Source organism: Trichechus manatus, unplaced genomic scaffold (genome assembly GCF_000243295.1).
Source record: "Trichechus manatus latirostris isolate Lorelei unplaced genomic scaffold, TriManLat1.0 scaffold00040, whole genome shotgun sequence".
Classification (NCBI taxonomy): Eukaryota; Metazoa; Chordata; class Mammalia; order Sirenia; family Trichechidae; genus Trichechus; species Trichechus manatus.
The window spans coordinates 1,034,370-1,051,196 of NW_004443976.1; the positions used below are offsets into that span (position 1 = coordinate 1,034,370).

General features: G+C 37.7%; 1 protein-coding gene across 4 annotated transcripts in view; it reads left to right on the forward strand.

Annotated features, from left to right (window-relative positions):
* Positions 1-16,827, forward strand: part of PIGL (phosphatidylinositol glycan anchor biosynthesis class L) — a 105,250-nt gene that overhangs the window by 11,205 nt on the left and 77,218 nt on the right. For all 4 annotated transcript variants that reach the window (XR_002824047.1, XR_002824048.1, XM_004375963.2 and 1 more), the window contains exon 2: positions 7,481-7,580. Coding sequence is in view for 2 of the 4 variants with exons in the window: in XM_004375963.2 (XP_004376020.2) it covers positions 7,481-7,580 (100 nt within the window). In the remaining 2 variants the exon portion in view is untranslated. The remainder of the gene's footprint in view (positions 1-7,480; positions 7,581-16,827) is intronic.

Genomic DNA, 16,827 nt, shown 5'->3' on the forward strand with positions numbered 1-16,827 from the left:
AAAAAAATTTTGACCATGTACTCCCATTAAATAAATAAATAAATAAATAATATATTAAGTACGTAGACCACTGAACTAATATATACCGGATCGTTAAAAAATAGAAGTTCTAATGCTCTTGGATACTGTTCTAGAGTGTGTCAGTGCAGATCCGCTCAAGGACCTCAGACATGTATTCTGTTGAAATGCCTACATATTTACCAAACTTAATGAAAAAATTTTAAATGATCGTAGAGTTTGACTCCCTAACCTCTCTTACATTCCTTAATCCAAATAGCAATAAAACTAGCTCCATAAACACATTAGCCTCAATTCTGTGTGGTTTCTCACAACCATAGTCACAGACTGATGTGCATAGCTTCTGAATTTAGGAATAGGATTACTCGTGTACTTTAGACTCATTTATCACCAAAGATCAAGTAACCCTGAAGAAAAGTGGGAGATAGGGGATGTATATGGATTTCACATGAGCCTAAAATGTCCATCACAAAATTGATGGTACAGTCATGTGTTGCATAATGTCCATTCAGGCATTGTCCAACCGCATGTATGTCCACGGTCCCGTAACATTGTAATAGAATTAAAAAATCCCAGTAGGAGAATGGGATGTAAGCAAACTTAGCGAACACAACAGCTTCCCACCTGCAACACATGTTATCTCATGTCTCTTATATACAAAGTGATTGTACTGCCAGGCATATAATGGTACAGTACATATATGTCCTATAACACGTCTTGATAGTCATAATAAATGCCTGTTATTGGCTTATGACTGTACAGTACTATACTTTCTATCATTATTTTAATGTGAACTTTCCCTTAAAAAAAATTTACCGTATAGCAGTGTATGCTTCGACTCCTAGGGCAGCAGAGTCCAATCTCGTGTATTGTGCGTCTCTTGAGTATTGTAGTGTTACCTCTCTGTTTAATTTTCTTTTGAAAACATTACTGTGAAGTGCATCATGCATGGCTCCCAAACGCAGCAAAACCACTGGTAGTAATAGCAGCAGCAAGAGGCAAAGGAGAAGTATTGATTTTGGAAGTGAAATGAGGTATCCCATGTAGCTTTGCTAAGTATATACTATTGTGTTCACACAATGTCCAAATCACGTAACATCCTATTTAACAGAATGTATTATGGACATTAAGCGATGCATGACTGTATTTTCTGTGTGATTCAAAAGAAAACTCAAAAAGTTGTGATGAGGATAATACAAATTTAAAGCTAGTTTCTGAAGTCTTTTTTGGGTCATTCTCTTTGTTTGATACAATGTAATGACTGTCTCCTATCTGGATTTAAACAGTTCAAAGGTAGCAATAGAGTTGTTGTGTGCCTTCGAGTAGATTACAACTGATAGTGACCCTATAGGACAGGGTAGAACTGCCCCATAGGGTTTCCAAGGCTGTAATCTTTATAGGAGCAGCTTGCCAGGTCTTTTCTCCCATGGAGCCACTGGTGGGTTCAAATCACAGACCTTTTTGTTAGGGACGGAGAGCTTAAGCATTGTGCACCAGGATTCTTAGCAATAGAGTAACCCCTGCCAAAGCCAAAAGGTTTCATGTGGGAGTTTGTCTCTGAGTTAACTGGACCAGTAAGTGGAGTCCAGTATGCTGGACACCTGAAATGATACAAAGTTGATGAGACAGTAACTATTTTTTAATTTGTTGTCAAGAATATATACAGCAAAACATACACCAATTCATCCGTTTCTGCATGTACAATTCAGTGACATTGATTACATTCTTTGAGTGGTGCAACCATTCTCACCCTCCTTTTCTAAGTTGTTTCTCTGCCATTAACATAAACTCACTGCCTCCTGAGGTTCCTATCTAATCTTTCCAGTTGCTGTTGTCAATTTGATAGTTCTTAAAAGAGCATCATGCTCAAGGGAAACATATTTTACTAATTAAGGTTAACTATGATTTTGTTTACTTGCATGTGTTATTAATGATATTGTTAGATAATGTCCACATTCTGTTGGATCACCTTTCTTTGGAATGGGTACAAATATGGATCTCTTCCAGTCAGTTGGCCAGGTAGCTGTCTTCCAAATTTCTTGGCATAGATGAGTGAGCACTTCCAGTGCTGCATCTGTTTGTTGAAACATCTCAGTTGGTATTCCATCAATTCCTGGAGCCTTGTTTTTCATCAGTGCCTTCAGTGCAGCTTGTGCTTCTTCCTTCAGTACCATCAGCTCTTGATCATATGCTACTTCCTGAAATAGTTGAATGTCAACCATTTCCTTTTGGTACAGTGACTCTGTATTCCTTCCATCTTCTCTTGATGCTTCCTGTGTCTTTCAACATCTTGCCCGTACAATCCTTCAGAATTGCAACTCTAGGCTTGAATTTTTTCCTCAATTATTTCAGCTTGAGAAATACTGACTGTGTTCTTCCTTTTTGATTTTCTAACTCCAGGTCTTTGCACATTTAATTATAATACTTTGTCTTCTTGAGCCACCCTTTGAAATCTGTTCAGCTCTTTTACTTCATCATTTCTTCTGTTTGCTTTAGCTACTGTACATATAAGAGCAAGTTTCAGAGTCTCTTCTGACATCCATTTTGGTCCTTTCTTTCTTTCTTGTCTGTTTAATGACCTTTTGCCTTCTTTATATGTGATGTCCTTGATGTTACCCCACAACTCGTCTAGTGTTCAACACATCGAATCTATTCTTGAGATGGTCTCCAAATTCAGGTGGGATAGTCAAGGTCGTATTTTGGTTCTCGCACAAGTAACATTTTGCTGAAGGTAATTCAAAAACGGCTGCAGCAATATATCAACAGAGAACTGCCAGAAATTCAAGCCAGATTTAGAAAAGGACGTGAAACGGGGATATCATTGCTGATGTCAGATGGATCTTGCCTGAAAGCAGAAAATACCAGAAAGATGTTTACCTGTGTTTTGTAGAGTACACAAAGGCATTCAATTGTGTGGATCATAACAAATTATGAATAACATTGCAAAGAATGGGAATTACAGAGCACTTAATTGTGCTCATGCGAAACCTGTACATAGAGCAAGAGGCAGTCGTTCAAACAGTACTAGGGGATACTGCATGGTTTAAAACCAGGAAAAGTGTGCGTCGGGTGTATCCTTTCACCGCACTTATTCAGTCTGTATGCTGAGCAAATAATCTAAGAAGCTGGACTGTATGAAGAAGAACATGGCATCAGGATTAATGGAAGACTCCTTAACAGCCTGTGATACGCAGATCACAAAACCTTGTTTGCTGACAGCGAAGAGGGCTTGAAGCACTTACGGACAAAGATCAAAGACTATAGACTTCAGTATAGATTACACTTCAACATACAGAAAACAAAAATCCTCACAACTGGACCAATAAGCAACATCACGATAAACGGAGAAAATATTGAGATTGTCAAGGATTTCATTTTACTTGGATCCACAATCAACACCATGGAAGCAGCAGTCAAGAAATCAAACAATGTACTACATTGGACAAATCTGCTGCAAAAGACCTCTTTATAAAGTGTTAAAATGCAGAGATGTCATTTTGAGGACTATGATGCACCTGACCCAAGCCATGGTATTTTCAGTTGCCTCATATGCATGCAAGAGCTAGACAATGAATAAGGAAGATTGAAGAATTGATACATTTGAATTATGTTATTGGCAAAGAATATTGACTATACCATGGACTGCCAGAAGAATGAACAAATCTGTCTTGGAAGAAGTACAGACAGAATGCTCCTTAGAAGGGAGGATGGCAAGATTTTGTCTTATATACTTTAGATACGTTATCAGGAGGGACCGGTCCCTGAAGGACATCATGTTTGGTACAGTAGAAGGTAATCAGAAAAGAGGAAGACCCTCAACCAGATGGATTGACATAGTGGGTGCAACAATAGGCTTAAACATAGCAATGATTGTGAGGATGGCACAGCACTGGACAGTGTTTCGTTCTGTTAAACACAGGGTCACTATGAGCCAGAACCAACTTGACGACACCTGACAAGAACAATGTTATTTGGTTTAAAGACAACTCCAGGGGATATTTTTAGTTTAAGTTTTAAAGATTATTTCAGGGTAGTAGTTGCAGGGGTTTATCCAGCCCCCATGAATTCAGAAAGTCTAGAGTCCATAAGAATTTGAAATTCTAGTCCATATTTTCCCCCCTTTTGATCAGCATTCTTCTGTAGAATCTTTGATCAAAAATTTCACTAATGGTAGCTGGCCACCATCCAGCTCTTCTGGTCTCATAGCAAAGAGGGCAGTTAGTTGTTCATGAAGACAAATAGCCACCCATTCATTCTATATACTCCTGTTCCTGACTCTTTTTCTTCTTCCGTTGCTTCAGGCGAATAGACATCAATTTTTTTGCCTTTCTTCGTCAGCAGCAACTCTTTTCTTTTCTTTTTTTTTTTTTTTTTTGGTCATTGTTGTAAGTATATGTATCACACAACTTTTCCAGGTATACAACTTATTGACAGCAATAACAGTAATCAGCTGTGTAACCTTACCCTTAATCAATGCAATTTTTCCATCACTGTTAGCCCCTTTTCTCTCTCCCCACCCACCACCCCTGGTAACCACTAATAAACTCTGGTCTCTATACATTTGCCTTTTCTTGTCTTTTTTATATAAGTGAGATGGTGCAATATTTGTCCTTTTGTGATTGACTTATTTCACTCAGCATAATGTCTTCAAGCTCTATCCATATTGTAGCATGTATCAAGACTTCTTTTCTGCTGCTGGCTCAGTAGTATTCCATTGTATGTATGCACATTTTTTTAATTCATTCATCTGTTGATGGTCATTTAGGTTGTTTCTACCTTTTGGCTATTGTGAATCGTGCTGCAAGGAACACTGGTGTACAAGTCTCTGTTTGAGTCTCTGCTTTCAAGTCTTTTATGTATATACCTAAAAGTGGAATTGCTGGGTCATATGGTAGTTCTATTTTCAGTTTTTTGGGAAACTGCCACGCTGTTTTCCACAACAAATGTACCATTTTGCATTCCCACCAGCAATGGATAAGATAAGAGCTCCAGTTTCCCCACATCCTCACCAACATTTGTTATTTTCTGTTTTTTTTTTTAATCTTTGGTCATCCTACCCATACCCATTGCTATCCATCCTAGTTGGAGTGAAATAGTATCTTATTGTAGTTTTGATTTCCATCTCTCTGATGGCTAATGAGAGAGATGCAAATGGCTAATGGGAGCCCTGGTAGCACAGTGTTTAAGAGCTTGGCTGCTAACCAAAAGGTCAGCAGTTCAAATCCACCAGCCACTCCTTGGAAACCCTATGGGACAATTCTACTCTGTCCTGTAGGGTTGCTATGAGTCGAAATCACCTCGAAGGCAGTGGCTTTGGTTTGGTTGGTTTTGATGGCTAATGACATTGAACATCTTTTCATGTGTTTGATGGTCATTTGAATGTCCTCTTTGGTGAAATGTCTATTCAAGTCCTTTACCCATTTTATGATTGGGTTATTTGTGTTTTTGTTGTTAAGTAAAGTTTTATCTCTATTTTGGTTGATACATTCTTATCAGATATGAGATTGTCACTTTTAAGGTTAATAACATTTAGAAATTAATAATCCGATCATGGAGAAAAGCTTACATTTATAAGCAGAATACTGGAAATGACTACTTGCCAGGGAAAATAGAAGGCTTCCCAGAGGAAGTGACGTTTGATCTAGAATATGAAGATGAGTCATAATTCAGGCAGAAAGGAAGAAGAGGATGGGGAGGTAAAGACAGAGATTTCAGGAAAAGAGAAAACTAGCAGTATATTGTGTGTAAGGCATTGGACTAGGTGCTTTGGTATTACAGGTAGTCCCCAACTCACGACGAATTTGAGTTATAATGAAATGCACTTACAACCATGTGTTTGTTTTTGTTTGTTTTTACGTCTTATCGTTAGTAATATGTACTAAATACAGTGATGTGGTGGGTAATTTGCTGATGTTATCATTGTCAGATGTTCACTCGCAGATGTTCAGTGTTACGATTTGGAAAGATACTGATTGTAAAAGGCAATAATAATGAAAACTAAAAAAAAAATGAGGTATTCAACTTAAGTCAGAACCGACTTACGAAAGAGTTGTCAGGACGGAACCCCATCATAAGTCGGGGGCTACATGTATTATCTCATATACTCCTCAGGCAAGCCTTATGAGATGGCTGTTATCCTCACTTTATAGGTGAAGAAATTGTGGCTCAGGATAAATAAGTAACTTGCACAAATTACACATGCAGTTATTTGCTGGAGAGTTTAATTAAGGAGTGCATTAGCTAGACAGTTGCTCATAAGTGCAATCTAAGTGTTACCAGACTTCACTACATATTATTTGTAAGGATACAAAGACGTTATATTTGCCAGAACTATTCCTAAGAAGTATAGTCTATGTGTTGGGAAAGTAAAGAGTAGATAAACCATTTGGGATGCTGGTGTGATTGAGATCCGTCAGGGGCAGCCTTTGGTAACTGCTAAACTCTTTAAAGGAGAACGTTTTCCTGAATAAGACCTTCAAATTTTCCTAGAATACCCAAGAGTAGCAGCCTCTTCTTTAAATACATGTTAAACAGGTATTTGAGACTGTCAATTTAAAGGGGCCCAAACTAAGTGTATCCAGTTACCCCACTTGTTTTGAGTGGCTATGTGTTGTTACTGTTAGATGCCATCAAGTCGGTTCCGAGTCCTAGCGACCCTACATACAATGGAACGAAACACTGCCTGGTGCTGCGCCATCCTCACAATCGTTGTTATGCTTAAGCCTATTGTTGCAGCCACTTCGTCAGTCTGTCTCATTGAGGGTCTTCCTCTTTTTCGCTGACCCTCTACTTTACCAAGCACAATGTCCTTCTCCAGGGACTGATCCCTCCTGACAACATGGCCAAAGTACGTGCAATGTAGTCTTGCCATCCTTGCTTCTAAGGAGCATTCTGGCTGTACTTCTTCTAAGACAGATTTGTTTGTTCTTTTGGCCATCCATGGTATATTCGGTATTCTTCTCCAACACCCCAATTCAAAGGCATCAGTTCTTCTTTGGTCTTCTTTGTTCATCGTCCAGCTTTCACATGCATAGGAGGTGATTGAAAACACCATGGCTTGGGTCAGGCGCACCTTAGTCTTCAAGGTGGTATCTTTGCTTTTCAAAACTTTACAATTGCTGTACAAGGGTCAGTATTCTACATCTGTTCAACTCCAAAGCCAGTACTCTTGGCCTCATACCATGCTGCCTCTAGCATGTAGCTAAAATGCAGATACATATATATAGATAGATATAAATATACATATGGGGAAGAATTATAAATGGCGGTTCTAAAGATTGTGCTGCTGTAGTCTCACAACAGTATCTGATAAGTAACCTTAGTGTTATATTTTCTTCACCTTTTTATCATAGCTACACATTTAGCTTAAATCCTTTATGAAACAAGATCAAATAAGAATGAGTGATAATAGATAGGCCTTCCCTGTTTAAGAAACCTACCGATATATATTTTTTATCCTCAGGAAATTACTACAATCAAGGAGAGATTCGTAAGAAAGAACTTTTGCAGAGCTGTGATGTTTTGGGGATTCCATACTCCAGTGTAATGATTATTGACAACAGGTAATGTATCTTTTAACGATGTAAAAATTCATTGGCAATAAATATGCAGTGGTATACTCAAAAGACCCAAAAAACTAACGTGGGTTTGTAAGAATATCTGATTTGGGAGGTCTACTTAAAATAGTTTAACATTTGTTTTTAAATAACAATGTAATGCAAATATAGTTTATCAACTTCTGTTCAGATATTGTGTCTTAAAATAGCTACTTTTCTTTAATCTTTGAAATTTACCTTAAAAAATTCAAAAAATATTGAGAACACTGTCATAAACCCCATATGCCTATTACCTAAACCTAACAATTATCACCCCCACATGTCTATCAGTTTGTCGTACTGTGGAGGCTTGCGTGTTGCTGTGATGCTGGAAGCTATGCCACCGGTGTTCAAATACCAGCAAAGTCACCCATGGTAGACAGGTTTCAGGTGAGCTTCCAGGCTAGGACAGACTAGGAAGAAAGACCCAGCAGTCTACTTCTGAAAAGAAATAGCCAGTGAAAACCTTATGAATAGCAGTGGAACATTGTCTGATATAGTGCCAGAAGATGAGCCCCCCAGGTTGGAAGGCACTCAAAAGACAACTGGGGAAGAGCTGCCTCCTCAAAGTAGAGTCGACCTTAATGATGTGGATGGAGTCAAGCTCTCAGGACCTTCATTCGCTGATGTGGCACAACTCAAAATGACAAGAAACAGCTACAAACATCCATTAATAATCGGAACAGGGAATGTACGAGGTATGAATCTAGGAAAATTGGAAATCGTTAAAAATGAAATGGAATGCATAAAGATCGATATCCTAGGCATTAGTGAGCTGAAATGGACTGGTAGGAGTTATTTTGAATCAGACAACCATATGGTCTGCTGTGCCGGGAATGACAACTTGAAGAGGAATGGTGTTGCATTCATCGTCAAAAAGAACATTTCAGGATCTATCCTGAAGTATGTTGCTATCAGTGATAGGATAATATCTGTACGCCTACAAGGAAGACCAGTTAATACAACTATTATTCACATTTATGCACCAACCACTAAGACCAAAGATTAAGAAATTGAAGATTTTTACCAACTTCTTCAGTCTGAAATTAATCGAACATGCAATCAGGATGCATTGATCATTACTGGGGATTGGAATGCAAAAGATGGAAAGAAGGATCAGTAGTTGGCGAATATGGCCTTGGTGATAAAATGATGCCAGAGATTACATGATCGAATTTTGCAAGACCAATGACTTCTTCATTGCAAATACCTTTTTCACCAACATAAACGGTGACTATACACATGGACCTCACCAAAAGGAATACATGGGAGTCAAATCGACTGCATCTGTGGAAAGAGACAATGGAAAAGCTCAATATCATCAGTCAGAACCAGGCCAGGGACTGACTGCAGAACAGACCATCAATTGCTGATATGCAACTTCAAGTTGAAACAAGAAAATTAGAACAAGTCCACGAGAGCCAAAGTACAACCTTGAGTATATCCCACCGGAATTTAGAGACCTTTTCAAGAATAGATTTGATGCGTTGAATACTAATGACCGAACACCAGATGAGTTGTGGAATGACATCAAGGACATTATACATGAAGAAAGCAAGAGGTCATCAAAAGACAGGAAAGAAAGAAAAGACCAAAATAGATGTCAGAAGAGACTCTGAAACTTGCTCTTGAATGTCAAGTAGCTACAGCAGAAGGAAGAACGATGAAATAAAAGAATTGAACAGAAGATTTCAAAGGGTGGCTCAAGAAGACAAAGTAAAGTATTATAATGACGTGTAAAGAGCTAGAGATAGAAAACCAAAAGGGAAGAACACGCTTGGCATTCCTCAGGCTGAAAAAACTGAAGAAAAAATTCAAGCTTCGAGTTGCAATAGTGAAGGATTCTATGGGGAAAATATTAAACAACTGAGGAAGCATCAAAAGAAGATGAAAGGAATACCCAGAGTTACTGCACAAAAAAGAATTGGTCAATGTTCAGACATTTCAGGAGGTACCATATGATCAGGAACTGAAGGAAGAAGTCCAAGCTGCACTGAAGGTATTGGCGAAAAACAAGGCTCCAGGAATTAACAGAATATCAATTGAGATGTTTCAACAAATGGATGCAGCACTGGAAGTGCTCACTTGTCTTTGCCAAGAAATTTGGAAGACAGCTACCTGGCCAATCGATTGGAAGAGATCCATATTTATGCCTATTCCCAAGAAAGGTGATCCAGCTGAATATGGAAATTATCAAACAATATCATTAATATCACACAAGTAAAATTTTGTGAAGATCATTCAAAGGCGGTTGCAGCGGTATGTCGACAGGGAACTGCCAGAAATTCAGACTGGATTCAGAAGAGGACGTGGAACCAGGGATATCATTGCTGATGTCAGATGGAGCCTGGCTGAAAGCAGAGAATACCAGAAAGATGTTTACCTGTGTTTTATAGACTACGCAAAGGCATTTGATTGTGTGGATCATAACAAATTATGGATAACATTGCAAAGAATGGGAATTCCAGAACACTTAATTGTGCCCATGAGGAAACCTGTACACGGATCAAGAGGCAGTTGTTCGGATAGAACAAGGGGATATTGCATGGTTTAAAGTCAGGAAATGTGTGCATCAGTGTTACATCCTTTCACCATACCTATTCAATCTGTATGCTGAGCAAATAATCCAAGAAGCTGGACTATATGAAGAAGAAAGGGGTATCAGGATTGGAGAAAGACTCGTTAACAACCTGTGATATGCAGATGACACAGCCTTGCTTGCTGGAAGTGAAGAGGACTTGAAGCACTTACTGGTGAAGATCAGAGACCACAGCCTTCTGTATGGATTACACCTCAACATCAAGAAAACAAAAATCCTCACGACTGGACCAGTAAGCAACATGATAGATGGAGAAAAGATTGAAGTTGTCAAGGATTTCATTTTACTTGGATCCACAATCAACACCCATGGAAGCAGCAGTCAGGAAGTCAAAAGACACATTGCACTGGGCAAATCTGCTGCAAAAGACCTCTTTAAAGTGCTGAAAAGCAAAGACATCACCTTGAAGACTAAGGCACGCATGACCCAAGCCATGATATTTTCAATTGCATTATATGCATGCGAAAGCTGGACAGTGAATAAGGAAGACCGAAGAAGAATTGATGCCTTTGAGTTGTGGTATCAGTGAAGAATATTGAATATAGCATGAACTGCCAAAAGAACGAACAAATCTATCTTAGAAGAAGTACAACCAGAATGCTCCTTAGAAGCAAGGATGGCGAGACTATGTCTTACATACCTTGCACATGTTGTCAGGAGGGATCAGTCCCTAGAGAAGGATGTCATTCTTGGTAAAGTACAGGGTCAGCGAAAATGGGGAAGACCCTCAATGAGATGGATTGACACAGTGGCTGCAACAATGGGCTCAAGCATAACGATTGTGAGCATGGCGCAGGACCAGGCAGTGTTTCGTTCTGTGGTGCATAGGGTCGCTATGAGTCGGAACCAACTCAATGGCACCTAACAACAATAACAACAACAATTATCAAAACTTTGTTGTACTTGCTTCATCTGTCCCCACTTACCTCCGTGTGTGTGTGTATGTGTGTGTGTGTGTGTGTTAAGTATTTTAAAGAAAACGCCAGTCGTCAGATTATTTCACCCTTATGTACTTAGGTTTGCATCTCTTAAGAAGATGGGTGTTTTTTCGTATAGCCACAATACCATTATCATCACATCTAACAAAATTACATGTTAATTCCTTGGTATCATCCAACATCCAGCTGATACTGAAATTTTTCCAATTAGCTCAAAAATATCTTTTTACAGTTGATTTGTTCAAATCAGAATCTAAACATTATAGTTGATTGGTATTCTGCATTTATTTCCTCCGCCCTTCTGTCACTATGCCTTTGAATGTTTAGTTGTTGTAAAGAACTTCCTGCATTCTGAATTTCTCTGTCTGCTTCCTCATGGTGTTGTCTAAGTTGTTCTTTTATCCTCTATGTTTCTTGTGAACTAGAAATTAAATGGAAAAGCATGATTAGCTTTAAGTCTATCTTTTGTGAACAAGAATACTTCATAGGCTGTACTATGTGTGTCATATTGCTTCATACTAGGAGGCACATACTATCTGGTTGTATCACATAACGATTCTAAGACTTATCAGTGAGTTCAGATGGCAGTGGCTTGCTCCTTCTTTTTAAAGACCTCCATCAACCTTTCATGTAATATTTTCATGATTATTAGCTGAATCATTAATTAACTAGAAGTTGCAAAATGGCAAGTTTCTAATTCTCTCACACATTCTATGCTTGTTCTGTAAAGCAGAACTTTCCCTATCAACTAGGGCTGTTTAATTGCCTGTTATATAATTTGAACAAAAAAGACAGGATAAATGTTAATTCTTTCCCTTTAATTGCCACTTTCAGGATAAGTTGTTGATGCCCTAGTTACCTCCAATGGTTATCCAGACATTATTTATTTCTTGGGGTAGGGGATAAGGTGTAGGGGTTTTTTTGCTTCATTAGGAACTTAACATGTTTTTATATATTTGGTGTTTCTGTTTCGGTCATTATTTTCTTTGATGCTCAAATTGTGTCATCTTTGTCCAGTGGAAGCCTTTTCATGTTGGTTCGTATGTTCTTTTAATACGACCTCTTTAGTCTTTTATGGTTTCCTTGCTTTTGAGAATGAGATTTTCCATACCGTCTTGTAAACTTTTCCTGCTCCAGTTCTGGAATCAGCCATTCCTCCAAGGAGCCTTGGTTTCTCTTAGTGCAGAATGGTATTTAGAAACCATAACCAGGGCACTAGGAGTATTCATTGCCATAGTGTTATTATTTCTCATTGATACTTGACCTTTATAGTGGACAGAACTAGAATATATATATATTTTTTTTTAAAAGAGAGAAAATCAAGAATATATACTGATGGTTACGATTCAAAGTTAGTATTTCAGTTGTTTTGTTTGATGTCTTTGATCTTTTCAATTTTATCTCTTCTTTCTCTGAAAATCTTGCTTTCTAACACCGCTAACATAATTAGTTATTTGTGTCTTTAATCTTTTTAAGAATTTAACAAAATATGAATGGGAAAAAGCTGTTACTACACGCACTCAGAGCAGCAAATATTGAAGACCAAGATTAAATATAATATGACTCTAACCATGCTATCTGCAATTTACTTTAAAATGATTCAGAGAAAAATACATACATTTATAGATTAAGCAAATGGCAAAATATTTACAATCTGAACCTCGATGGAATGTACGTAAGTGTTGATTAAACTATTAACTTTCCCCTTTGTTTGAAAATCTTTATAATTAAAAAAAAAAAGACGTACCATACCACATACCTTTTCTCCTATTTTCTAACATGTATAGATGTATTTTACTGTATTATTACTGACATCCCTCTTCAATTAAAAAAAGAAAATCAAAGATCTGTATAACAGCAACTGGGGTTTGTTTGCCCTCTGAGTTTCATTACCTTTTGGGATTAAAAATCTGCTCCTCACCAGCAACCTAGCTTTTGAAGTTTATTACAAATTCATTTGTACTTGCTTCCTTTTTTGAAGTTTTTCTCTTCTATTATTGAGTAATATGCAGGAAGGTGGTAGCACAACTTTAAAACATGATGGATGAAGAGACAAGTTCTTTTTCTTATGTACAAAGAAAAACTGCAGTACTGTAGATACACATAAAAGGCCAAAGGAATAATTTTGCTTATGTTTTCAATTCATTCCTAGAAAACAGAATTTTTACAGGACAGAAGTACTAGGGAAAGAAGTAATCTATATCTAGTCATGTCCAGGACCTAACCCCTGTTTGGATAGTGTCACTGCCTACAAGGTAAACTGGTTACTTCACTTAAACTGTTTACCTTATATTCTGGGACGTACCAGGGAAGTCTAGAAGGAGAACATAGCTCACCTGCCTAGTTTCTGTTGTCTAGATTCTAGATACACAGCTAAGGTCCAGCAAAGAACTTCCAAAATAAAAGTCACCAAGTCTGTATATAAAGAAGGTACCCACTGCCCTCTCTCACCTCTTATATATTCTAATTTTATATATCATTCCAACAAATTTGTTCTCAGTTTGTTTTTGTGTTGGGGTTTTGTTTGTTTTTTACCCAGAGAAGATTAGATCCAGTATATTATTAGACAAGGGACAAAAGTTACTGGTACAAGCAGATGAATGAGTCTAATATATTACAAATGAGTAATTTCTCAAGGGGAAGTTGTAAAATCTCGGATCCACTTAGGTGGCTTCAACAAGATTTGTCTTCTCACATATGAAGTTATCTACAGACAGGATGGTTACAGGTTGACTCCACAACATCATCAAAGACCCAAGTACTTTCCATCTTTCTACATGGCCATTTTTACCTTGTCAGCATACCTTCCCTCATGGTTATGAGGTAATTGCAGCAGTTCCAGATGTCACATGCACACATAATTTTGTGCTGCCAAGAAGAGGGTATTTCCTTCTGGACAGCTCTTTATATCACAGAGGAAAGCCAGAAGTCCCCAGCAGACTTCCTCTCATGTTTCCTGCCCTGAGTGCTCACCACCACCACCACTTCTGCTTCCTTTCCAACCACTGTAGCTACTAGACACTAGGAAAGGCCAGTATCTAGTATTTTCAGCGTTTTTAGTGGAAGAGCAAAGAAGAGCTCTGGGAAAGGCTGTAAGCAGAAAGTAATAGCAAGAGAGGAGGCCAAAAATAAAAAGCAGACTAAAGAAACATGATATGGTAGAACCAATTATCATTTGAGGAATAGCTCTATGCACTTAGTAACCTCAGAAGGCATAGCTGTATTAAACCTAGTGTGAAACTGATATAATGCATCAGGTTCTCAAGAAAGTGGAAATAATGATCAAGATATTTCTTTTAATTAAGCAGGATTGTATACAATATATTCCACAAAGGTCTTCATATAAATTGGTGCCAAATTTAAATGCTCCTTCTAACCTAGTAAATTAAAACACAAAAAACAAACAATTTTGTCTCACTGTGTTGCAAAGTCTGTATGCTTTATCACATATCACTATAGACTTCTATTTTTGGTTCAGTTAGGTTAGTGAAGGCCTAGGGGATTCAACTAGGCTGAGGTCCCAGGGACAGAGTATACAACTGTTTAGGATACAGAACAAGGAGATGTATTTCAACTGTCAAGTCTAAAGCAAAGAACAAACAATAGGTTAAACAAAGGAAGTCATCCAAAAAGACATTAAAATAAGTTTTCTGGGTAGCACCTAGAAAGCTGCCTAGTGCCTTTAGAACATCCACAGGAAAGCCTGGGAATGGGAAGAAGCTCTTAATGACTCTAAGCTGATTGAGACTACTTTGGTGAGAAAAGTCCAATGGATGTTAGCTTGGCTTAGTTCCATGCATTGTCCATGAGCTAAGTCATGCTCCCTGCATTTCCTTTTTCATCTCATCATCTGCTTTAGTTTTTTGTTCTGTTTTTTGCAATGGAAAAGCAAGGTGAAAGTTTAGGTGAGATGTGAATGAATTAGCCTTGGCAGAACATGCTTTTTTTTCCTGTTTGAACTCTCATGACATCACATAGAAACAAACTATGACTAGTGGAAAGTAGTCTTTTTGTGCTTTAGAATGCAACGATGATGATAGAATGGATTGAAGAGATTAAGACTGTAGACCAGTTAGTCTATTGCATTTGTCCAGGTGGAAGGAAAATGTCTCAATTTAGAGCAGCAGTATCTGAGATGGAGATGAGGGCATGAATTCAAATGTTATTCAGGGGGTCTAAATGACAGGATTAATGACTATTCAGAAATGTGAGATGAAGGAACAGGAGAAATTTTGGATAATGGAAATTATAGGCATAGATATCTAGGTGGATAAAGATTAGATAGAATAATGTGCAAAAGAGGAGAATTGGGTTATGAGGTGATAACAGATTAGGAGATTTTAGCATATAGGAGGATTAAAACCATTGGAGTGGATGAAATTGCGGATAGATCAGATGAAGTGATAGAGAGTAGACCAGGGATGATTCAGAGGAAGAGAAAATGGCAAACAATAATGAGAAGAGTTGGAAGTTTGGTGTCATGTAAACTGGGGAGAGGTGGATGAGAAATCACCTGCCCAGAGAAAAACACTAGTATGAAACAAAATTAGCATCAGATGGTGTCTTAATTATCTAGTGCTGCTATGAAGAAATACCGTAAGTGGGTAGCTTTAACAAACTGAAATTTATTTTCTCACGGTTTAGGAAGCTAGACGTCCAAATTCAGGGTACCAGCTCTAGGGGAAGGCTTTCTGTCTCTGTCATCTCTGGGGGAAGGTCCTTGTCTCTTCTCAGCTTGTTTCTCAGTTCCTTGGTGATCTTCCTGTGGTGTGGTGTCTGTTTTCCCTCACCTCTGCTTCTGCTTCATTGCTTGCTCAATCTGCTGTTTTTATATCTCAAAAGAGATTGACTTAGGACGTACCCTACACTAATATTGCCTTGTTAACATAACAAAACCTGTTCCCAAATGGGAATATAACCACAGGTATAGGAGTTAGGATTTACATACATATTTTTGAGGGATACAATTCAATCCATAACAGATGGTATGGGCAATTTTACTATTTTTTAAATAATATTTTATTGAGTTTGTGGTGAAATTTACACAAGTTAGGTTCCCATTTGACAATTTCTGCACAAATTATTTAGTGACATTAGTTACATTTATCACAGTGTGTCAACATTCTCTTTTAATTGTGTTGTTCCATTTCTGGTACTCTAGTTTCCCTGCCCCTTATCTTCTCATCTTTGCTTTTTAGTAATTGTTGACCTTTTGGTCTCATAGGATGGTTTTTAAGTAGAGCATCGATCTTACAGGTATATCTTTTATTTTATGTGCCACTCTACTGTTTCGATAAAAGGTGATCTCCGGATAGTCTTGGCTCTAGGTTTAAAGAGGATCTCAGAACTATAGTCTCAGGGAGTCCTCTGTTCCCTACTGTTCCAGTTTGGGTATAGACAATTTTATATCCTGCTTTTTTTCACCAGAGAGTACTTTTAGCATTTTCCCATGTCATGCTTAAAAGTCTTTATGATTACAAAGATTTTATCATAAGCATGAATCATAATTTTTTTAACATTCTCCTACTATTGAATATTTAAACTTTTCTAATCTTTAAGTATTACAGTGAATTTTTAAATAGGTTTCTGGATGAGGAATTAGTAAATAAAAGTATAGAACTTTTGTAGTTTTCTTTTTGTAGGTCTTAAACAGTTATTGCTAAGGTTATTTTGATTT